The following is a 24633-nucleotide window of genomic DNA, read 5'->3' as shown; positions in this document are numbered from 1 at the left end:
GTGTCTTGGGTGATTTTTTCATGTACCTCAGCGATTCGTCTGTCAATAACTTCGGTGCTTTTTGAACTATCTATGGTTTGTGATAGCTGCACGTCCATGCTATCAACCTGAGTGGAAAGAGCTTCAAATTTACCATTAAGGTCAGTGTATAAGCAGTCCACTCTTATATCCACATCGTATGCTAATCTTTGCAGCTTCATAAGAAGTGGTTGCACCATAAGCTCGAGCTTGTTGTCTTGAGAGGTTGGAGATGATTTTGGAGCAGATTGGAGATTCATATGGGCGTGGTCTTGTGCTCCAAGTTGATGATTAATCTCAGCTGCATTAACTGCTTCGCAGACATTAACAGAACGCTGCTGATTTTGGAGAAACAATTTCACCATGGCTTTAAGTTCTTCAATCTCCTTATGATCATGGGAAGTAGAACGTGATGTTCTTCCTTGATCAGGACAATTGTTTATGCGGCTTGCAGCAAGATTATTAATCAAGATGTAAGCTTCTTCCACAGTCCTTGGCATGAAGTTTCCATCGCTTGCTACATTTAGAGGATCCTTAGATGTGCATTCAAGACCATCGTAGAAAGTGTTCAAGATGCATGTCTCTGTAAAACCGTGGTGAAGACATTCTCTAATGTAGCCTTTATAACGATCCTAAGCTTCATGAAAAGGTTCGCCTCCTTTTTGTTGGAACCTAAAAATCTTGTCTCTAAAGAAGTTTGATCTAGAGGTGGTGTAGAAATGTTTAAGGAAGGCGGCCTTGCATTCGTCCCATGATCCGAGTGAACCAGGAGACAAAGACTTAAACCATGCACGTGCCTTATCACAAAGAGAAATGGAAACAACTTGCAGTTTATGAAATCTGCAGGAACTCCGATCGATTGCTTGGTGCTGCAGATTTCTTCAAAATCTTCAAGATGATCCATAGGGTTCTCCGATGCATTGCCATGGAACCGGTTCTGTTTGACCAATTTTATGAGCTTCGGATTTATCTCATAGTCTACGTTGATGGGTTGTAGACTAATGGGAGAACGGTTCTCATAGAAAGCATACGGATTGTTATAATCTCTTAGAGTTAAGCAAGGAGCGTTTTGAAACCTAATGTGCTCTTCAACGTTTGCTGGACGTGGTGGTTATCACTAAGCCTATCTAAACCTTGCAAGTGTCTATTGTTATCGCCCATCTCTAATTTTTTGTGTGTGTGTGTGTGTGTGTGTTTTTTTTTAATTAATTAATTATTTAATTTATGTATATATATATATATATATATTTTCGTTTTTTTGTTTTTTTGTTTTTTTTGTTTTTTTATTTTTTTTTATTTTTTTTTTAGATTTTATATATATATTTTTAAATTTTTTTTTAATGTTAATATATAGATATATATATATATTTTTTATATAATAATAATTTTTTTTAGTTATATATATAAATTTATATTTTTCCGTTTTTTATATTAATTTCTATATATGTATATATATATATATATATTATATAAAATAATAAATATATTTTTTTTTTTCAAAAATGAACAAGAGAACGTACCTTACACTCGATTCTGACCTGAAACTCGTAGGCAACGTTAAAGATCCCCGGCATCGGCGCCAAAAACTTGATGTGCTCAGGTTTTAACCCTAGTTTTCTGCAAGCGTACAGATGTACGTTGTAGTACTTAGAGGTCGATCCACTGAAGACCAAGTAACTGCAATACGAGTTTACTTGAGATGAAAACTGAGCTAAGATGAAAATATGGGTGTTTGATTGGTGATTGTGAACAGTGACGAAAATAGCAAATAATAAACTTAAAAACAAGTAAACAATAAGATCAAATCAATACGAGAAGGTGTTGGGCGTTAGGGAATTCGCCGGGAATCATAGACTAGCTAACAAGAGAATCAAACATAGAATTTTCTATAGATGTGTTCCTGAAATCAAACCCAGAGTAACCTACTCACGTAGTATTAATCACAAATCAATTCACTCAGATTTACTAAACTCCCATTTAGTTCTCTAAGTGTCTAGACAAATTAGTTTGATAATTTCACAAAACGTTTTAGATCGACTCACACCGTCTAAGAGAATTTGTTTATCTAAATAGGGTTAATCGATTCAACAACACTTTCGGTGAGTAAATCAACCTAATCGCAGTAGCTAGATGATCGATCCAAGCCACATAAACGAAACGCAAATTTAGACGAAGAACTCTAAGGATAAACCCTAATCTAACAAACCAGAAATCAATCCATGAATCCCTTTGAAAAATCCCTTAAAACCCAACAAGGGAATTACTCAATCATAGTGTATAAGAACATCATAGAAGTATTGTAGTTTGCTGGAAATTAAATAAGAGAAAGGTAAAGAATGAAGAACGAGGATGAAGGCAGATATCGATGGTGGCTCCTTCGGCGACTCCTTCTTCTCCCGAAGACGGCAACTCCGAGGTATGCGGCTCGTCTCTGCTCTCTCTTCACGACTTGGTCATTAGAATGACCTAAAACGAGTATATATAGTCTTCTAATTCGTTGGAAACGTCTAGGGTTTGAAGAATAAGTAGTGGGCTGAACTTGGGCTTGAATTAGGTCACTTTCGGACGTCAACGTTGTCTGGCCGCGGTCGCGGTGTTCCTGACCGCGGGGAATCATGGTCTGGCCGTGGTCGCGGCCTATGCTCTCCTTCGAGACTGCATTTTCTGTCTTTAGTGCATCGGAAATATCTGAAGATCTAACCGTTGGATTGTCTCCAAACCAATTGCATTAGAAAGCTGGTTGTCTCCTCTATGTTGTCTCAAATTTTGGGGATGTTCAGACGGTGAGAAGGTCTCCATCGAGTACCATACTTCTAACAGTCTGCATTTATCCAAAATTGCTCATTTGTTCCAAATTGCACATCTTTAGTCCAAGTTTCCTGAAAAGTCTTTTAAAACTCTAAAACATAGAAATCACTTAAAAACCATTTAAAACAGAGTTAAAACATCTGCATAAGGTATTAAAACGATCCATAAAAATGGTCAAAATCCGGTGTTATCAGTCTCAACGGATGCAAATGTTGCTGATCCTTTAATGAAGCCTCTTCTCCGGCCTAAGCATGAGAGCCATACAGCTGCTATAGGCATTAGATTCATAAAGATGTAATCTTATTTTTAGTGGGAGATTTTCTTTTTATGATATGATGTTCATGTTTACATACATTTGATTTATTTTCAAATTAATGAAATTAGTTGCAGTGTTATTTTATTATTGAATAATTGAATAATTGAATAATAGTCCCAAAATAATTTATTGTCATTCTTATAGATCATCAAGTACGTGATTTGATCATGAAACTCTATAAGTGGAAGATTACTTAAATTATTGAGGTCTCTAGTCAAGGTTATTAAAATGGGACGTTAATAACTAAGAAGGACTAGTTATGTGAGGTGACTGATGACTAAGTTTCGTAAAGTCATTAATATGTTGTATTAAAGTAAATCACATAGATATGTGTTAGAGAACACAGTATTGGACTGACCCGGCCCGCTATGAGAAATCTATAAGATTGTTATATGAGTGTCATAAGAGTTTCTCATCACGACTACAGAGTGTAGTCTTTTGACATGAGTTCATCATGATTTCTTATACATGGACTGGTTCGCTTTGACTCTGTCAAATGTCAGCCGTAAAAGGTGATTATAAAGACAGTGATTGGGCGCATTATGAATTGTGTAAGGAACAGGGATGGAACAAGATGGAATTTGTCCTTCCCATATAACGGGAGAAAAATATCTCTAGGCCTATCGAATATTTGATACTGAAAAATGCATGGCCGTGCTCAAACGAAGTGAATGTCAGTCGTTTGTTTGATCAGTATAAATTGTAGTTCGATAAACATGATCTAGCTTAATAAAGATGACATAGTTTCTTGCCTTATGCTTAGATTGAGATATAGAGACAAATGGATTATAGGAATAGATGATTCCAGTACAAGTGAGAGTTTGTTGGGAATGTCCTAAAATCATCCGTACTTCTCTAGTTGAAATTGTAACGTCAAGATTTGACAATCGTATAATATTAGATGGTTATAATGTTTTGCTAGAAACCGCTTATAATCTACGGATTATGAATCTGTTGCTAATATTATATGATCCTACACGGTCACACATCTAAGCAAACTAAATTAATAATATGTTAGGTTTAAAATAATACATGTTATATAAAGATATGACATCCCTATATTTAATATACAAGGAATAATATATGTATGACATATATTATATACATGCACGTGGACAATTAAACATAAGTTACGTTACCGACTTTGTTATACAAGTTTGGCCTTTGGCCCATTAAACATTGGTTTCATTATATAAGGATATAATGAGATGTTTAATCAACACAATTTCTCAAACCCTAAACATAATACAGAGACAAATAGTTTGTCAAGTATTGGGATCTTATCTCTACGGCACTAGAATCCTTTTTTTTTATTTAGTTTGTGTGCGTGTAAATACTGGTAAAGGCACGACGTTTGGAATGCTACACAACCTTGTTTTCTATTTATTTTTCTGTTGTAGGTATACTTTAAATTTGATTACCTAAATTTAGTTTAATATTTACTTAAAATCTTGAAAATTGAATTTATAAATAATAAATCGTTATAAATCGGTATGAATTCCAACTGTTTGATTAAACTCAAGTGAAAGTGAGATATATTCTCTCTGAACCACTTTGTGCTACATGCAAAAACAGAAACACAAAAAACGGACGATGCAGATCCAAACCGATCTTTAATCCAACGACTCACATTCTTCCTGAAATTTGTTTTTTTTTTCCCTACGGATTAATTAAATTAGATTTTTATGTGGACAACGTATTTTAGCTTCACTCTCGGTTACAGATAACAGTGTTGAGAGCCGAAACAACGTTAGCGAAAAACAGAGAAAAAATGTCCATCGTTTTACGAGGAGGTCTCGCCGGAGGATTTCTCCTCAGCTGCCGCCGCGACTCCTCAGCCGTCATCACAAGACGACGAATCTCATGCATTGGAGCCACAACAGGACGAAACGTTGCCGTGGAACAACGTGCCACGTGGCTTCCTGGCCTTGAACCTCCTCCATACCTCGACGGAAAGTAAGTTCTGTTTTTTTTTTGTCTTCTTTACACACAAAAGCTTCTTGGCTCCACAAAATCTTTCGTTTCTTGAAAACAAAAAGGTTACCTGGAGATTACGGGTTTGACCCGCTCGGGTTAGGAGAGGATCCGAAAAGCTTGAAATGGTATGTTCAAGCAGAGCTTGTTCACTCTCGTTTCGCCATGCTTGGTGTTGCCGGAATACTCTTCACCGATGTAATAAACTCAAATCTTTCATCATATTCCTCAAATTTGAGAAAGAGCTTAATCAACGTGCTTTGTTTTGGTTGTACATATAGCTACTTCGTACCACAGGGATTAGCAATTTACCGGTTTGGTATGAAGCTGGAGCAGTGAAATTTGATTTTGCCAGCACAAAAACTCTCATATTTGTACAGTTTTTACTTATGGGGTAATGAATAAAACTCTGTCTCTAATCTCCATTGTTTGAAACCAACAAAAGCTTAGAATATGATTCTGGTTTGGTTGTACAGGTTTGCTGAGACCAAAAGATATATGGATTTTGTCTCTCCGGGATCTCAAGCCATAGAAGGATCTTTCTTTGGACTTGAAGCAGCACTCGAAGGGCTTGAGCCAGGGTAATGTTTCTTCTATGATCCAGATTTGTTTTTACTCTGAGTGTAGAATGAGAAATTTAGTTGAATTTGGCTTTAGATATCCCGGAGGACCGCTCTTGAATCCACTAGGTCTAGCTAAGGACATTAGAAATGCTGATCAATGGAAGCTTAAGGAGATCAAGAATGGTAATAGACTCAGGAATTCCTCTAACCGAGTTGGTTTGCTTCATATACACGTAAACTCTGTTTAACATTGATTAGTATTTTAACAGGTCGTCTAGCGATGATGGCGATGCTAGGATTCTTCGTTCAAGCCTCTGTGACTCACACTGGTCCTATTGATAACCTTGTTGAGCATCTTTCTAATCCATGGCATAAGACCATCATTCAAACCCTCTTTAGCTCTGCTTCTTAGATACATTTTCATTGAAATTCGATTCAGCAAGTACCAATACCTTTTATTTTATATAAGAGTACAACAAATCTAACCAACAACCTTATAAAGTTCAGTTCAGATACTCTGTTTTGCATCTCCATAATGAAATACAAATCGAATATGTCAAAAAAAGAGGATAATAAAACCTACCTGTAACGAATTGGGGTCGGTTTTACTTGTTTGATTTCCTTCTTGACAAGAACATGAAGACTTTTGGCAGCAAAGAAAACCGTTTCTTTTTCTTCTTTGTTTCAGGTGTCACATTACTACTATCTCCAACATTGCTGCTGCTTCCTTGTTCACCAAATGCAAATGATCTTGCTGAATGTAAAGCCGATTTTGACTTGCTTAAGTCATGTTTCTCCTTTTTCCTCGTCTCCGGGCTCTTAGTCCCATTTTCTGAGCTCCATTTTCGCAACTCCGGATCCATACCAACCTTTCCTTCTCTAGCCTTTTCAACTTTCCCCATAGCTTCTTTTAGCTCTTCTTTTCTAATAGCTGTTTCTCTATTCACTTGCTCTAGGTTTTCCAAGATTCTTGATTCCTCTTCCTTTGCCACTTCAATCTGAGATACGATCTCTGCTAGTTTTCTGTTGGCTGCCTCCTCTACCTCATGTGCCTGCTTGCTTAGCTCATAATATTCCTCCACAGAAATTATTATGCTTCTTGGTGAACTACTAATATCCTCAATCTTGTTAGCACGTTGTGTCTCTTGCAACGCTTTTATTGCAGCTAAGGCCAACTTTTCAGAAGCTTTTGCAGCTTCCATTTCCTTTTTCGCCTCAACTAGCTTACTTTCTATTGCAGAGACTCCTGTTTTTGCTTGATCTGACTCTTCCTTGGCCTTTCTCAGCTCCTCCCGAGCAGCTAAGGCAAGTGACTTTGCCTCCTCTGCTTCCTTGCCAGCTTCTTGCAACTTCTTGGCTATCTCTGCGCACCTCTCCTCCTTTGCTTCTTCACTATTACTCTGAATCGAAACAGCTTCTCTCTGTTTCGTTTCTGAGAGATCTTTCTTCTCTCTTTCCATTTCAGACTGCAATGATCCAACGATTATCTTCAACGTTTTCACCTCAGAAATCGCTTTCTCAATGTTGGATTTAACTTCTTCAAGCTCCTTCCTCGCGGAATCAACCGCTGCTTCTATGTCACTATTGTTTCTCTTTCCCATATCATCGTTCTCGTCTTTATAAGCCGAAATTTCCGCTCTCAAATCTTTCTGAAGTGCAGAAGCAGTCTCTATTTTGATTTTCACATCATCTGCCGCTTGGATTTCTTGTCTTAGCCTCTCGATCTCATCTTCCACCATTTTCAGTTCCTTCTCCCTGTTATAAACATCCTGGTCTCGAGCCATAACTGCATTGAGTTTCTTCTCTTCAGCTTCGAGATGAGCTGTGTGTGCTGACTCCAATAACTCCTTGGTTGCAATCACCTCTATTGTTAAACCTTCCATCTGTTTCTCTACATATTTAGCTTCCAGAACAGAGTCCCCTGCTTTTTTCACAGCCGAATCTTTTTCCTTCAACAGAGACTCATACTCATGAGAGACTATCTCTATCTCTTCTCTTATGTTCCCTAGCTCAGAAACAGCTGAAAAATGCCTCGCTTTAGCCACCTCGAGCTGCGTTTTGGCCGCCACACTCGCCTCATCGGCTATCCCTTGCTCCATTTCCTCCACACGCAGCTTTGCAAGATCAGAGTCTTGTTTCGCTTGTTGCTCTTCTTTCTTAGCCTTTTCTAGCTCGAGTTTAAGCTCTTCGACCACGCTCCTTGTTCTCTCAAGCTCCATCACCACCTTCTGCTTGGCCTCTTCTGCTACAACGGCTTGTTTCTTGTACTCAGGCATGTCCTCTTGTATTTTCTCAAGTTCTTGATCCACCGTCTTGCGTCTCTGTAGACAATCATAGAATCAAAAACTATAAGAATCACATATTGAAAATCGAACAGGGAGAAATGATAAAACTAACAAACCAAGAACGTGTGGCCTACTGGTTTGTTAAGACACTGCCATATTGGTCAAGACCAGGGATCGAGTTCTATCATTTACAAGAAACTGCAGAAAATAATGAATCTAAAGGTGTTTTATTTACCTCTATTGTCTGGATTTTATGAGCTTTCCAATCTGTGATCCCACCAAACTTGGAAACTGCTTCTTTGACCGATTCGAATGGTGCAGCGGTATCGATCAAAACCGGACTCGTAGGAGACCCGAAACGTGGTGATCCAGTTGTTCTTGGAAGCACAAAAGCTCTTGGTGAGCCAGGAACTCTAAGATGTGAGAGACCAAGTTCTTGGATTCCTCTTGGTGAATCAGGCAAACTAATCCTTGCATCTTCGATGCAATCAATTCGAGAGTCTAGTGAAAACGAGTCTTGATGGTTTATCATGACTCTTGGTGCAATATACACCTTTGGAGACTCTGTTTCAACAACAACATGTGAATCTTCTTCTTCTTCTTGTTTAGGTCCAACCATAGATTCAAGAAACGGATTATGTTCTGGTACGAGATTTGGTGTATCACCTCCATCTTCCAAGTTTATGAGATCAATAATGGATGAATCGAATTCGATACTATTGATAGGTGTAGAGGAATCGTTATTGAGATCAGGAAGTAAAGAAAGATCATTGGAAACAGTATCATCATCCACCATATTGTCACGCAACTGCATGCAAGATGAATTCAAGATTCATAGATATGACATAATATGATCAGATAATTGGATTCAAATAAGATGATTTGTGTTTATCAGAAAATAAAAAGACAACAAATTCTTCCAAATTCCACCTATATACGTTTAGCTTATTCGCCTTTTACGGTTTTACCCCAAAGTTACCATAGCAAAGACTTTTCTTCCATTGATTTTATGGACAAAACACAATTGACTTCTTGTAACAAATGGAGAAAGCGTGATTTTGGATGATGGAGAGTTTAAACGTCGTTACCTTCATGAAAATGCAACGAAATGCGAGATTGATCTTCCGGGGAAAAAAAGGGAGATTAATTTAACTTTGGATGAGGAGAGATTAATGAAGCCTAATCTTTTGGATTATTTTGAATCATACGTACGATTGTCAGAAAACGAAAACGAACAATGAGAAGAAAGTTTTCAAGAAAAGAGAAAAAGATTTCAAAATAGAAAAAACAAAAAACTTTAGGGCGTGGAGGGCACGCCTATCTCTATTTTTCTCCTAGATTCATCTGCTGGTTCTTATTTCTCTTTGTTTTGTTTGTCTTTTTATATTTTGTCCTTTAATTTTGTTTTAGTCTTTAATAAATGTCAAATTTCTTTCTACAAACCCAAGATTGTATGCTATATAAAGTTTAAAAGTTATGTGTATATATTAACAGTTATACGGAAATATATTGAAGTTATGAGTATCGTTGAATTGGTACTTTGACCAAATGAAAAAAATGTTTATAAAGTTACCATAATCTTCAGTCAAATTGAAAAGACTCAATTTGCCATATATTCACAATTAATTAAACATACATTAAATAAAATCATTATTCGCAAAAAGAAATATTAATATTTAAAAAAAAACATGTAAAATTGTTGATCAACAAAGAAACAAAAAATATTTGTTAAGTATGGAAAATCAAAACTATAAAAACAGAGTAATTTTGAACAGAAGTAAAGAGAGCATACAAAGCTTTAACAAAAACTCAGTTCCGAGGAAGAGCACAAGCTTTAGTCCATCGAATGAGCATTTAAAATCGTCTAATGGAAGAAGAACCCTAAACCCACAATCAGGAGCAGAAGTCAATGGTCACATATTCATCGACCAATCCACCATGAAGAAGTCTCTAATCGAGCCACAATTTATTTGGTGCGGACCAGAACTGAAGACGGTTGAGAAATCACATTTTCGGCTCAATCATGAACCTTATCGAGCCAATTTTCATCCGATAACACATTTGGACCAGAATTTGTAAATTTTAAGCTCAATTACCCAATGTTTTATAGTCTAGCCCCAACCCAACATAAATTTTTGACCCATCAAAACAAAATGATGGCCCATGATCTGACCCGGACCAGAACCGAACCAACTGAATCCTCCATCACATTTAAATGGTCTTACCCGGAGCTATTTATATCAAGTCTCATTTCCGAGAGGTTTGGTGCGCAAGAGTCATTCGCTTGATGCGCAAGAGTCATTCGCTTGATGCGCAAGAGTCTTTGAATCAAGACACGCCACAATAAACAAAAGGTCTCAAAATACAAAGGAGAAAACACTTTTTTATATTTGGCCACGCTCACATCTTTACTGTAGACACCCGATCCCGCTTTTCCAAAAAGATCAGACAAATCGGCATATCCACCTTCAACCCCGCTTCTTTATCCTTATAAAAACAACGTGTTGGATAACATTTTTTACAACACAAGTAACTAAATGATAACTTCTTTATTCCATTTCAACCCAAAATTTCACAATCCAAATCCAAATCCTGAATGAAAAATCTTAAATAAAATCTAAGCAAACATTGTCTAAGAGAAAAAATGAAGGTTGTGTTCTTAATCTCAGATGGTTTAGTGCCGGTTTAGGTTAACCAAGTGTACACATGTTAGTAGATGACACGTGTGTATATGGTAAACGTAGTAAGACGACTTTAGAGTCCGTATTATCTCTCTCGGTGAATAAGTTGTTAAGTCTGTTCAGCTCACCAAGATAAGGTTTGTTGCAGACGTTGAGAGAGATAGAGAGGTGATCTTGTATTGGATTGATCAAGAGCTCGTATTGAGCTGTTCTAGTGGATTCCGGAAAGTATTCCGGCGAGACGTAGGTGGCGTTTGCCCCGAACTCGTAAAACTCCGGTGTCGTCTCTTTCTAGTTTGAAATCTCGAGATTAGATCTAAGTTCTTCCATTCTTTCAATCAAACGAGTGGAGAGGAGAGTGAATCTAGTTTCAAGTTTAACAAATTGGTATCAGAGCGCCAGGTTTGGTGCGGATTTGCTTCATGAAGGCAACAAGCTACTCGTTCGGTTCGAAGATGACGGGAGGAAGATTGGAGATTCCGATATTCGACGGAACCGGAGACTTCTCGCTATGGAAGCGAAGGATGTACGCTCATCTGAGCGTATCAGGCTACAAAGACGTAATTGAACAAAAATCCCCTACCGACGAGTCAACATCGACTGCGATAGGGGAAGATTCAGATCCGGAGAAGAAGAAAAAGATTCTCGCGGACGAGGAGGCTCGACAGGATCGGAGCGAAAAGGCGATGCACATGATCTGGATGTGTGTAGGAGATCGAGTTTTAAGGAAGATCGAGAACTGCAAGACTGCGGCAGAAACCTGGGAACTTCTTGAGAAACTCTATCAGCCTAAGTCGCTTCCAAATCGAGTCCACGCTCAACTCAGGCTCTACGGCTTCAAGATGCAAGATCATCGGTCAATCGATGAGAACATAGATGAGTTTCTCAAAATCATCGGAGATCTGAGTCACTTAAGCATAGACGTATCGGAAGAGGTACAAGCAGTCTTACTTCTCAATGCTTTGCCTAGTAAATACGATCAGTTAAAGGAAACGCTTAAGTACAGTAGAGAAGCAATTGAGGTAGAAGACGTAGTGAGCGCAGCTAGATCTAAAGAGAAGGATATTAAAGATAACTCTAGCTCTAAGTCAAGTTCTGAGGGACACTTTGCTAGAGGAAGATCCGTAACTAGGGGTGATCATCAGAATAAAGCAGGGAAGTATAGCAAGTCTAGATCTAAGTCAAGGGATGGCAAGAAGATCTGTTGGATTTGTGGTAAAGAAGGTCACTTCAAGAAGCAATGCTATAAATGGCTGGAGAAGAATAAAGGGAAGCTACAGCCACAGAGTTCAGGTGAATTAGGTCTAGCTAAGGATGATGCTCAGGACTTAGCTGGGCTAATCGCTTGTGAAGTTAATCTATCACAGGATTCCAGTGATAGAGATGAATGGGTGATGGATACAGGGTGCTCGTTTCATATGACACCAAGAAGAGAATTCTTTATAGAACTTAAGGAGGTGTCTTCAGGAAGAGTACGAATGGCAAATAATTCTCACTCGGAGGTCAGAGGTATTGGTTCAATAAGATTCTCTAATCCTGATGGAACTACCTTTGTGTTACGCGAAGTAAGATACATGCCGGACATAGGCAGGAACTTAATATCGATTGGGACTTTGGAAAATAAGGGATGTGAGTTCAAAGGATCTAAGGGAGTGTTGAAAGTCATCAAAGGTTGCTCGGTTCTTATGAAGGGAGTCAGGAAGGACAATGATACTCTCTACATTCTTATGGGCTCGGCAAAGAAGTCTGAATCCTGTACAGCAGTAAAGGAATGTGGCTCAAGTCAGGAAGCTATATCAGAGGATCAAACTCGGTTATGGCACAGCAGGATGGGTCACGTGGGTCAGAAAGGGTTGGATGTGTTGGCGAAGAAGGGTTGTTTTGGCAGCGACAAGGTCTCGGAAATCAAGTTTTGCGAAGACTGTGTTATTGGCAAGACACATAAGGTCAGCTTTGGACCAGCTCAACATGTCACAAAAGGAAAGCTTGATTACGTGCACTCAGACTTATGGGGATCACCAAACGTTCCCCCAAGTCTTGGTAAGTGTCAGTATTTCGTGTCTTTCACAGATGACTGGTCGAGGAAGGTTTGGATATACTTTCTTAGAACTAAAGATGAAGCATTTGATAAGTTTACCGAATGGAAGAAGATGGTGGAAGTTCAGTCTGAAAGGAAGTTAAAGAAGCTGCGTACAGATAACGGCCTTGAGTTTTGCAATGTCAGGTTTGATCAGGTATGCAAAGAGGAAGGAATTGTGAGGCACAGGACGTGCACTTACACGCCTCAACAGAATGGAATCGCTGAAAGGTTAAACAGAACGGTTATGAACAAAGTGAGGAGTATGCTAAGTGAAAGCGGTTTAGGTCAACGATTTTGGGCTAAGGCAGCATCTACCTCAGTTTACTTAATCAACAGGTCACCTTCATCAGCTATTAACTTTGAAATACCTGAAGAAAGGTGGACATCTGCAGTTCCGAAGCTTACAGGTTTAAAAAGGTTCGGGTGCATTGCCTACGTTCATTCAGACGAAGGCAAGCTGAATCCAAGAGCCAAGAAAGGGGTCTTCACGGGGTATCCAGAGGGAGTAAAAGGGTTTCGTGTCTGGTTACTTGAAGATCAGAAGTGTATCATCAGTTGGAACGTTGTCTTTAGAGAAGACGTGATGTACAAAGACATCAAAGGGGAACTTTGGTCAGGTAATGTTCATTCTGATATTTCAAATACTAACAGGTTTGTGAGTTTTGATGGTGTTTCAGGAGAACAGGTTGATTCAGGGACTACAGCTCAAGGTGGAGTTGATACGCAAGAGGCTCAAGAAAAGCTAACAGTGTCAGATAGTGGGGTCAATGAAGTAAGTGTGGATCTAAGTGATTATCAACTGGCTCGAGATAGGCCAAGAAGAACCACTAAGCCTCCTCCGAGGTTGGAAGATTATCAGGTGTACGAAGACGATGAGGACATAGCGGGTTTTGCGTACTTGATGATTGAGGATGGAGGCAAACCAGAACCAGGCAGCTTTCAAGAAGCTAAATATGACCCAGACAGCAAACTGTGGCTTGAGGCAGCCGATGAGGAGATGACTTCTTTAATGAAGAACAGGACTTGGGTTTTAGTAGACAGAGACAAGAGTCAGAAACCGATAGGATGCAAGTGGGTGTTTAAAAGGAAAGCTGGCATCACAGGCGTTGAAGGTCCGAGGTTTAAAGCGAGATTAGTGGCCAAAGGATACTCTCAGAAGGAGGGCGTTGATTACCAGGAGATTTTCTCTCCGGTAGTTAAACACGTGTCTATCAGGCTTCTTCTCTCTGCGGTTGTTCATTTTGACATGGAGCTTCAGCAAATGGATGTTAAAACGGCATTCTTGCACGGGTACTTGGAGGAAAGAATTTTCATGGAGCAACCTGAGGGTTACATCGATAAGAAACATCCTGAGAAAGTTTGTCTTCTGAAGAGGTCGCTTTATGGGCTGAAGCAGTCGCCTAGACAATGGAACAACAGGTTCGATGAGTTTATGCAAGTTAATGGTTATGCTAGGAGCGAATATGACAGCTGTGTGTACTACAAGGAGCTTCAGAACAAAGATTTTGTATATCTGTTGCTGTATGTAGATGATATACTCATAGCCTCAAGAAACAAGAAGCATGTTCAGGAGTTGAAGAGTCTATTGAGGTCAGAATTCGAGATGAAGGATCTGGGTGAAGCTAAAAAGATTTTGGGGATGGAGATCAGCAGGGATAGAGAAAAGAAAACTTTAACCATTTCCCAAGAAGGTTACCTGATGAAAGTGTTGGGAAATTTCGGTATGGATCAGTCGAAGTCGGTCTCTACTCCGATGGGCGTACACTTCAAGCTTAGGTCAGGTACAGATAAAGAGGTGGAGCTTCAAGCAGAAGAAATGAAAAATATCCCGTATCAGAGTGCAGTGGGAAGCGTTATGTACTCAATGATCGGTACAAGACCAGACTTGGCCTATTCAGTGGGCTTAGTTTGCAGATTTATGAGTAAACCCTTGAAGGAGCACTGGCAAGCGGTAAAATGGCTCCTTAGATACATAAAGGGGTCAAAAAGGACAAGGTTGTGCTACAGAAAGGAGGGGGACTTCGTTATAACTGGGTATTGCGATGCAGATTATGCAGCTGACTTGGACAAGAGAAGGTCGTTTTCGGGTATGGTGTTTACTGCAGGAGGAAATACCATTAGTTGGAGATCGAGTTTACAAAAGGTGGTGGCCTTGTCAACCACAGAGGCGGAATATATGGCGTTGTCCGAAGCAGCTAAAGAAGCGGTATGGCTTAAAGGGTTCATGAATGAGTTAGGCTTCGAACAGGGACCAGTTACAGTGCATTGTGATTCCCAGAGTGCAATCTCTTTGGCCAAGAATGCAGTGTTCCACGAGAGAACAAAGCACGTGGCGGTAAAGTTCCACTTCATTAGGGACTTAATCAGCTTCGGGTTTATTGAGGTGGTGAAGATTGCAACGATGTACAATCCTGCAGATATCTTCACTAAGGTACTTCCAGTCAGCAAGGTTCAAGATGCTTTGAAGTTGCTGAGGGTTACCGAAGATTGAAGTATAAAGTGGACCTAAGTTATTTGGCTGGATAGTTTAATCCAGGAAGATATGAAGCTGGGGATTTATTCTCAGGAAGATATGAAGATGAGTGAGTTTTTCTCAGGACCGGAAAGGAATCCAAGAAGGCTAGAACAAGTTGACCAGAGATTGACGAACAAGGTGGAGATTTGAAGGTTGTGTTCTTAATCTCAGATGGTTTAGTGCCGGTTTAGGTTAACCAAGTGTACACATGTTAGTAGATGACACGTGTGTATATGGTAAACGTAGTAAGACGACTTTAGAGTCGGTATTATCTCTCTCGGTGAATAAGTTGTTAAGTCTGTTCAGCTCACCAAGATAAGGTTTGTTGCAGACGTTGAGAGAGATAGAGAGGTGATCTTGTATTGGATTGATCAAGAGCTCGTATTGAGCTGTTCTAGTGGATTCCGGAAAGTATTCCGGCGAGACGTAGGTGGCGTTTGCCCTGAACTCGTAAAACTCCGGTGTCGTCTCTTTCTAGTTTGAAATCTCAAGATTAGATCTAAGTTCTTCCATTCTTTCAATCAAACGAGTGGAGAGGAGAGTGAATCTAGTTTCAAGTTTAACAAAAAATAATAAAACTAACTGAAAACTTACTAAAACACTCTGGTTTCCAAAATGCACACCGCACCGGAATTATTCCTCTAGTTCCTCAAACTCATCAACAATCTCATCATCAAATATTCAAATTCACACTCACCTGCAAGAATAAAAGGGAGAGAAGAATGAGTAATTGAGAGTACTCAATGAGAACTAAACCGAGAACTCATTCCCACACTCACTCATCTCCAATCAACAAGCCAATAATAAAATATATAAGCAATCAAGCATCACAATCTAGAAGTGCACACACAATTAATGAACAAGAGGTTGCCACTATATATTCTCATTACTCATCTCGAGAGTCCATTGCTCATAACATGAATGTGTCACACAAACTATCTTGAGGGGTCGCCAAAATCCTCCACAACAGTGAGAACTGCGGTCCCCTCTATGCGCCCGTCAGCCCCATCAAACATGTCTGTACCACAAGTGCCTCTATTACTTGTGACAGATATATTGTCTAACTACATTACACACACTAATCACTCAATAGGGTTATCACACAAGCATACTGGTTTTTCATGTGATCTTAATCTAGATTCAATTATAAGATAGGGATCTAACATATACAACACAGAAATGTATTCGTATTTCGTAGCATGCAGCATACATGAATATACTTAAATTTAGCAAGCAAGAAAAAAAGCAAAATAACATAAAAAGAAGCTTAGATCTAATCCTCACCGTAGAGATTTGGAGTTAGGATTTGGAGAAGAGAGATGAATCAGATCTGACAAACTACAACTTGAAACAAGGGAATCAAGCAGACAACAGCTTTGTGGTGGCTCACAGCAGCTTCTTCTCGACGGCGGTGGTGGTCAGCGGTCAAAAAAAAAGCATGGATCTGGGATCTGGGCTTTGAGCTGGATCTGGGATATATATTACATTTACACCAATAAAAAAAAGCATGGACTGGTAAAGAAAACTTTGCTCATTTGAGCACCTCACTCATTCTCCATCCTCATAATTTGACAAACGGTAAAGAAAACTTCCCAATAAATTCATAAGGCTAAATAGTTAACCAGAAGATCATAAATGATTAAATAGTTTATTTTCTTATTTTTTTATTTTAAATTATGCATAATGTTCTTTTGTTTTTTAGTTTCTTTGTAGATAAAGGTTTTGTAAGAGAGCTTATAAAAGCTCAACTCATATCATTGTACAAATCACCTTTGAATTGAATCAAAAAATTACTTTTACCTAAGAATTCATCTTTTATATCTTTTATGTTTAGTTATGTAGAGTGTTTCTCCAAATTAAAAAAGCCCTGATTTTTATTAATTGACTTTCTGCAGTCTTTGTGGTAATTCAAGATCCATCAATTAATCTTTTGTTCGAATTCGGATTTATTGGTTAGCGTAATGCGTCCATTGATTTTACCATCGAAAGTTCGAAACTAAACTACTTCTGAGACTAGTTGATCACGAGCCTTATCCTTATGGTAGCTTCATACTTGTTAAATCCACTACATCATAGTTATTATTTTTATCATAATGTTAAATAATAAATTGTTTGCTAAAAGAAAAGTTTTTTTTTTTCAATATTTAAGTTTTCCCTTTTTGCAAACAATAATGCGTATCGATAACTAAACTTTTTTTTTATATTTTTTTTACTAACGTAAAAAAATTTCTTAGGGTTTTATGTAAATAACTTTTTTTTCTTTTTTAACAACTACAACATTCTATTACATAGCTTGCAGCAAATGACTATCCTCTAAGGACAACCAGGCTGGGGCCGCTTAGCTAACATGGGTAAACCTAACTCCTCGTGCTCCCGCGGCTTTAACGAGTTTATCAGGACGAACATTAAAAACACAAGATATGTGGAGTAGCTTGAAGGATGAGAAACAGGCAGCTAATGAGTTAAAGTCGACGAGCTTTGCAGAGAATGTTGGCCATTCCGAGGGGTTAGCCGTCATAGCTAAGAGGTCGGTGCAGTCTGTATAGAAGATTCCACACTCCAGGTGAGACGATAAGATGCACTTCATTTCCCACAACAAAGAATCCAACTCTGCATGAAGCAGAGATATACTGCGATCAGCACCTTTAAGTCCCACTAATACTGTAGAAATACCCGAAAATACTAGCCAACCATGTCCACTGAAAACCGCATTTGCATCCCATGATCCATCCACGTAGCAGCACAAAACATTCTCAGAAATGGGGGTGGTACTCATGGACATAGAGACGATTTCCTGATCTTCCGTTTCCTTAGAGTTCGCCACTCTCCAAGCCTCTTCCTCAGCTTTGGCATGGTCAAGAATGTCAGGGGGGAGTTCATCAAGATTTTCGAAAACTTTTTTGTTCCTGGCTTTCCATAAAAACCAGATAATCCAAGGGAAATAACAAAGGTATACTTTGTCTAAATCTGAATAGCAGGCTCTCCAAAATAGGGTAATCCATGTTACCGAATATGAAGGATTGAGGAAAGCTCCCGGGAACAGAGGGGATCGACGAGAGAGCCCAGACTTGTCTGGCTTGAGGGCATTCAAACAACATATGGTTAATAGTCTCCTCATCAGCACCGCATCTCTGGCAGCTTTTATCTCGTCTGATATGCCTCGAGTAAAAACGTTGGTAGGTTGCCACATTCTCGTTGATGCATTGCCACAGAAATTGTTTAATCTTTTGGGTGGTTTTTAGTTTCCAAACTTGCACCTTGAGTACAGAAGTACTTGGTCCCTGAACAGGGAGGTCGCCAGTAAGACGAGATAAGGTTCTCGCGATCCAGTAACCAGACTTGACAGTATAGTTGCTAGATTTAGTGAAGCTCCAACTGTAACTATCTCTCGAGAAAGCGTGACTCGGACGTATCCCCAAAACAAGGGCAATCTCCTCCGGAGGGAAATGCTCTCAAAGACAATCGAGTTTCCACTGCTTTGTCTTGAACTCTATCAGAGAGTTGACATATAGCAGGGGGTCCCGATAAGTATCGAATCCTCTAGGCGTTCTAGCCGGGGTATCGTGAATCCATGGTTTGGACCAAACGCACGTATCAAAGCAAGATCTGATGGTCTTGCGAATACCAGAAGCGAGAAGATGTCTAGCTGCCAATATACTGTGCCATCCATATGATGGTTGGTTGGAGACACTAACTTCGAGGGGGCTACAATAATTGAAGTATCTGCCTTTCAAAAGACGACAAAGGAGAGAATCTGGATATCGCAATAGTCTCCATAGTTGTTTAGCTAATAAGGCTATGTTGAATTCCTCGAGTGTTCTAAAGCCAAGACCTCCTTCATTCAGTTGGTGGAATACAGCCTCCCACATCGACCAATGGATGCCTTTGCTGTCACACTTTGAACTCCACCAGAAATTTGCGATTGCACTTTTGAGCTTGGAGCATATAACTTTCAGGAGAAGAAAGCACGACATTACATATGTCGGAATCGCTTGTGCTTGGGATTTGATGAGAATCTCTTTGCCTCCTTTCGAAAGAAGTTTGGAGGACCAAGAGTTAACTCAGTTATTTAGTCTGTCACGGACAAACGCGAACACTTGAGCTTTGGAGCATTGAATTCTTTCCGGTAGACCCAAATAAGTCCCCATCCCTCCTTCCTGATGAATGTCAATGGTATCTTTAATCCCTTGTCTGACAGATGTAGCCACTTCATTTCCGAACATAATGGATGATTTAGCAAAATTAATCTGCTGTCCTGAGGCCTCGCCATACAAGCGGATTATGTCAATAATCTCTTTGCTCTGAACAAGATCAGCTTTATAGAAGAATAAGCTATCATCTGCAAAGAGAAGGTGGGATATGGGCGGGCTGGCTCTTGCGACGTGTAACCCCTGAACCTTATTGCTGGCTTTTGCACTACGGAGTTGGGAGATCAGGGCTTCTGTGCATAAAATGAAGAGGTACGGCGATATGGGATCGCCTTGTCTGATTCCCCGAGAAGGTATAATGCATCCACGAGGTTCACCATTGATAAGCACCTTATACTTAACTGATGTAACACAGTACATAACCCAATCAGTAAAACGGGAATCAAAACCCATCTTTTCCATCAAGGCTTTGAGGAAAGCCCACTCCATCCTATCGTACGCCTTGCTCATGTCTTTCTTTATTTCCATGTACTTATTCCGACAAGCTGGATTAGATCATAGCGCATGGAAGTTCTCTTGGGCAATAAGAATATTGTCTGTGATTAGTCTTCCAGCCACAAAGGTCGACTGAGTCTCGGAGATTAACTCCGGAAGAACTTTCTTTAAACGCAAGCTTAAGACTTTTGAGATTATCTTGTAACCCACATTACATAAGCTAATAGGTCTAAATCCTGACATCTCTCGGGGCTTATCACCTTTCTGGATGAGACAGATATTGGTTTCATTTAACCGATCATCGAATGAACCGGATTGTTGGAACTTTCTAATCATGATTAGGAGATCAGCCTTGATTGTCGACCAAAACTTCTGGGAGAAGAGGTCAGTAAGACCATCAGGTCCCGGGGCCTTCCCAGGGTTTAGAGAAAACAAAACACTCCGAACTTCCTCCTCGGAGACCTCCTTTGTTAAGCTCGCGTTCATTGCCTCAGTAACCTTTACCAGAATATCTTGGACAACAGAGGTGGGATCAGCCGCATTAGAGGATGCAAATAAAGAATCAAAGTATTGAACTGCAATGGTTTCAACACCTTTCTCATTATCCACCCATTCCCCCAACGGGCTAAGGAGGCCCATTATCCTGTTACGTGTCCTCCTTTGTTTTGTCGTAGCATGGAAAAACTTTGTGTTTTTATCCCCTTCTTTAAGCCATGTTGTTCTACTCTTTTGTTGCCAATATTGTTCTTCCTCACGGTATGCTTCACAAAGACGGCATTTTAATGCAAAAAGCTCTTCCGTGGAAATTCCCTCGTCTTCCATTGCTTTGTCTATCTCATCTTGGAGCTGCTTAATAAGCTTCTGCGAGTTTGTAGTAATTCCTTTTTTCCAGACTGAGATAGCTCGGCGACAGCATTTGATCCAACAAACAAAATTTTTGTGGGAACGAAGCAAGGGTTTGCCCCACCCTTTTTTAACTGAGTCCTCAAGGCCCGGTTTGCCTATCCACCTCTTATCGAACATAAAACTCTTAAAATGTTGGATTGGGGCATTGCAAACAGATGCTACTATTGGTCTGTGATCTGACCCCCACATTTTAAGACATTCCACACTAGTATGGGAAAAATATTGTGCCAATCCTCGTTACCTAAGGCCCTATCCAACCGGCATTTAATTACGCCATTTTTTCTATGTCCAATCCATGACATAGGGTTCCCTTGGTATGGAAATTTGATCATTCCGCAATTCTGAATCACCGTTCTAAACGGAAGAAAGGTTGCCTCAGATCGCTTCTTGCCTCCACACTTTTCGTGGTTGCCGGTGATCTCGTTAAGGTCTCCGATAATGAGCCATGGTTCATTATGGGAAATACTAATACGGGTAAGTCGCTCCCAAATATTTTCACGGTTTTTAACAACAGGATCGCCATAAACAAACGATATGCAAACTCTATTGCCATCAATAATAGTTTCAATGTCAATTAGACGATCATCCAAATAAAAAAATTTAACCGGAAAATCTTTAGAAAAGAGAAAGCAAGGCCTCCACTGTTCCCTAATGGGTCGACAGTGTGAAGACGATCAAATCCTAAAGAAACTTGCAGATTCTGCAGAAACATACGATTGTTTTTGGTCTCAGATAAAAAAAAAGAAAACCTGGAGAATACTTAAGACTAAGCTCTTCCAGTCGATGGGAGGTTAACTCAGCTCCCACCCCTTGACAATTCCACGATAAAATCCTCATTTGGGTGGCTTGGGAGGAGCTCGGTCCTCCGAACCACTATTTTTTTGCTGTTCTTCACGGTCTTGCTTTTTGGCGGTGCTGCGGGTGGTGCTGCGAGTGGTGCAGTAGGATCAGCTACAGTGCGAGAGGCTGATCTTGGAACTATCCTGGGAGTTGAGTTTGCTCGAGCGCCGGAACAAGGAATTGCAAAAGTAGCTGCTGAGACAGAACGCTTCTTCGAAGAGGTCTTGTTCTGAAAAGGTTTGAGCTTTTTAGAAGCTGCTGCAATCACATTGGGGCTTCTCGGGGTAGTTTTCTTCTTTCGATCCAAGGACTGATCGGGAGATCTCACCCGTTTGCTAGTCGGGGACTGAGAGATCGCAGGAGCCACACTTGAGCTTTTCGGGATCGCAACCTCAGAAAGCGTGCGCTCCAAGCTTTCCTCAATCTCCCCTTTGCAGCAAAGTCTTCACCGAGTAGATCGTCCTCCTCCATGAGACTTTCGAGCATCATCGCTTTCTCGCATTCCTCTAAAAGCCTGAGATCGTCTTCGGTAAGCTTGGTATCCTCCTCCATGCCTTCAGCTCGATCTTCCCAGTCGGTGGGAACAGAGTCATTTCCGAGAAAACTACCACCATCATCAGTTTCCGGAACAGGGGTTAAAGGCCCCTTAAACGGTTCCTCCACATCGGGGATTATCTCGTCAAATGGCGGAGAATGTACCACACCAGAGCCTGAGCCCACTTCGAGAAGCTTGGGGGGGGGGGAGATTCAAAATCACCAGCATCACTGTTGGCATCCTCGTCTTCCTCCTCTGCGATCGCTTTTCCTTTTCCTTTGTCATTTGGAACCGAATTTCTCACTGGTGGGGGTGGAGAAGAAGATGGTTCGTTACTCGAGCGGTGGCGAGGAGGATGTGAGCTACCCCATTGCTTGAAACTCGGATCAGTACGAGGTGGGGAGCGCTGGAGCTGAGCAGAGGTGGATTTCCTGCGGTATTGGGCTTGATCGCGAGAGTGACCACTCCTCTGCGAGCCGCGGAGGTGCTCCCGACTTGACATAACAACATCATTTGGGCGTTGCTTTCTGGAGTCTGATGATGACTGGATGGATTGCTCCCGGATACGGGGAGGATTTGAGGCCGGATCTCCGCCAATACGCTTCCAGACAGAGTCTTTTCTGCCTTAACGATGATCACGGTCGTCGTCACTGTAAAGGCTTCGTTACACTGACTTTGAGTGGAGAGCACGAGAGGGAGAAGTAACATCCTTGCTTGGAGCAGAGGCACGACCTTCAAGGTGGCGGCTGGAGTTCCCGAGGTGAGATGAGCCTCTTCCAGATCTGTTCTGGTCTTCATCTCTGCAAGAGGGAGGGCGGCAACGGTCAGCTTCAGACACATTCCGGTTAGAACGAGCGGGATCTAGAGGATGTAGCGAGAGTCTCTCCTCTCTAAGTCTTCGACGGTCAGCTTCAGTGAGGAGAGGGCATGACATCACCTCTTGGGAGATCATTCTACAGTGCAAGCAAAAGCGGTACAGACGCTCATATTCCAGAGAGACGGTGACTTCATCACCGGAGTCAAAGCGAACTTTCTTCTTGAAGCGCAGAGGTCGAGCGACATTAACCACTACAGAGACTCGACCTTCTTCGGCATCCACCACCGTAACAGTTCCTAGAGCTTCGCCGATTCTCCTAAAGGCGTCTTCCACCCAAAAGTGGAGAGGAATGCTGTGTACGGTTATCCAAAAAGTTACAGAGCTCGGGAAGTCATCCCGGATATTTGGCTCCCATCGTTCAAGAGCAAAAGTCCACTTTTTGAAGTGGCAATGCCGTTTTTTTAGCACCTTCTAGAGATCCTCTTCAGAGTCAAAGTCAAAATGGAAGCGACCGTTGCCCAAATCTACACCGCGAACACGACCAGCGATACCGGATCTTGGCATGAAAGCAAGCAGAGCTTCAGTGCTTCGACCACCGGTATGGAAAGATCTTCCAATGAGAGTGAGGCGAAATCTTGCTATTAAAGCAGAGTTGTCAAAAGCAGGGATCACCACCGGTTCTTCCTCGTCGTCGGAGGGAGAGCGACGGTCGGCTTCGCCCTTAGATAGGCGCTTCATTCTTCTCAGAGGTGAGAGACAAAGGACAGAGGCTGAAAAAACAGAGAACAAGAGCACATAAGAGAAATCAGAGAAAAAAAAGAGAACAAACGGCGAAGACAAAATGTTGGAGAACAGGGAGCAAGCAGGAGAGAGAGTAAGAGAAAGAGGCGGTAAGGAGATTTTGTGAGAAGAGAAGAAGATAATCAATGCCAGTATGGTCATAGATCAGTGGAAAAATGTTGAAAGAATGGGAGCAGGGGACAAAGAGGGGCCAGATCTGTCGGAAAAACAAAGGGGAAGCTCATCCTTTGAGACCGTACAAATCGGCGCTGGAGAGAAAATCTGTATAAATAGGGCGAACTCCCCTCTAATTAGGGCTTTCTGTAAATAAAAAGTGAATTCTTTTTGCAATTTTACTTTCAACTTACCAAAAATACAGGTTAAACTAACAAAGTTTGATTCAACCCGCAATATAACCCTTGGCCATATATAGATTTTGATATCTGTATAAAAACTGTGTATACGTCATAAAACTACATCATTTTAACCATTTTTTAAGAAAATGACTGAGTTGTGATTTTGAACTCATGACTTTGGGGAAAATTAACCTCCACTCTATAGAATTTCAAACATATTTATTTCAAACTCCTTCTCTCTCCTTCGTAACTGCTTTTCATCGTAGGAAATGGAATTTTTTTTCTGTTTTTGATAGTGATGGTTTATTTGTATAAAATCTGGGTTATGAAGAAACACCTTTAAGGATCTGTATGTATAAGTTTTTTTTGTTTGTACGTTGAGATTGAATTAGATTGGAAAGATTGAGTCTTTTTATTTGTAATTCTTTGATTCATGGATTATAATTTGAGTTTTGATCTCATAAACTATGTGATTCTTAACAATGGTCAGCTTTTCGTGCATCAATGTCTTCTTCA

At 40.4% G+C, this 24633-nt stretch overlaps 3 protein-coding genes, 1 non-coding gene and 1 pseudogene across 4 annotated transcripts; 2 read left to right on the top strand and 3 right to left on the bottom strand.

The window, feature by feature from the left end:
- The first annotated feature begins 606 nt into the window (after positions 1–606).
- LOC112083204 lies at positions 607–717 on the top strand. Its single transcript, XR_002897501.1, has one exon. It is a non-coding gene; the product is annotated as a small nucleolar RNA R71 (small nucleolar RNA).
- Positions 718–4851: 4134 nt separating this feature from the next.
- LOC18010969 (photosystem I chlorophyll a/b-binding protein 5, chloroplastic) lies at positions 4852–6194 on the top strand. The gene is made up of 6 exons (XM_006393575.2): positions 4852–5098; positions 5182–5314; positions 5398–5510; positions 5593–5697; positions 5774–5862; positions 5949–6194. Exons 1-6 carry the CDS (start codon positions 4914–4916, stop codon positions 6089–6091), a joined length of 768 nt encoding a protein of 255 aa, XP_006393637.1. The 5' UTR covers positions 4852–4913; the 3' UTR covers positions 6092–6194.
- Positions 6195–6265: 71 nt separating this feature from the next.
- On the bottom strand, positions 6266–9085 carry LOC18010968 (protein WEAK CHLOROPLAST MOVEMENT UNDER BLUE LIGHT-like 2). Its single transcript, XM_006393574.2, has 3 exons — positions 9053–9085; positions 8200–8772; positions 6266–8000 (listed from the first exon to the last, which is right to left on the bottom strand). Exons 1-3 carry the CDS (start codon positions 9056–9058, stop codon positions 6285–6287), a joined length of 2295 nt encoding a protein of 764 aa, XP_006393636.2. The 5' UTR covers positions 9059–9085; the 3' UTR covers positions 6266–6284.
- Positions 9086–17578: 8493 nt separating this feature from the next.
- Positions 17579–21626, bottom strand: LOC112083071 (annotated as a pseudogene).
- A 327-nt stretch (positions 21627–21953) lies between these two features.
- LOC112083070 lies at positions 21954–23719 on the bottom strand. Its single transcript, XM_024150796.1, has 4 exons — positions 23519–23719; positions 22839–23416; positions 22387–22784; positions 21954–22339 (listed from the first exon to the last, which is right to left on the bottom strand). Exons 1-4 carry the CDS (start codon positions 23717–23719, stop codon positions 21954–21956), a joined length of 1563 nt encoding a protein of 520 aa, XP_024006564.1.
- Between the last annotated feature and the right edge of the window lie 914 nt (positions 23720–24633).

The sequence above is a fragment of the Eutrema salsugineum genome, unplaced genomic scaffold (genome assembly GCF_000478725.1).
Source record: "Eutrema salsugineum unplaced genomic scaffold, Eutsalg1_0 scaffold_7, whole genome shotgun sequence".
Taxonomy (NCBI): Eukaryota; Viridiplantae; Streptophyta; class Magnoliopsida; order Brassicales; family Brassicaceae; genus Eutrema; species Eutrema salsugineum.
Note: the sequence above shows the minus strand (reverse complement) of the source record. Positions and strands in the feature narration are given on the sequence as shown.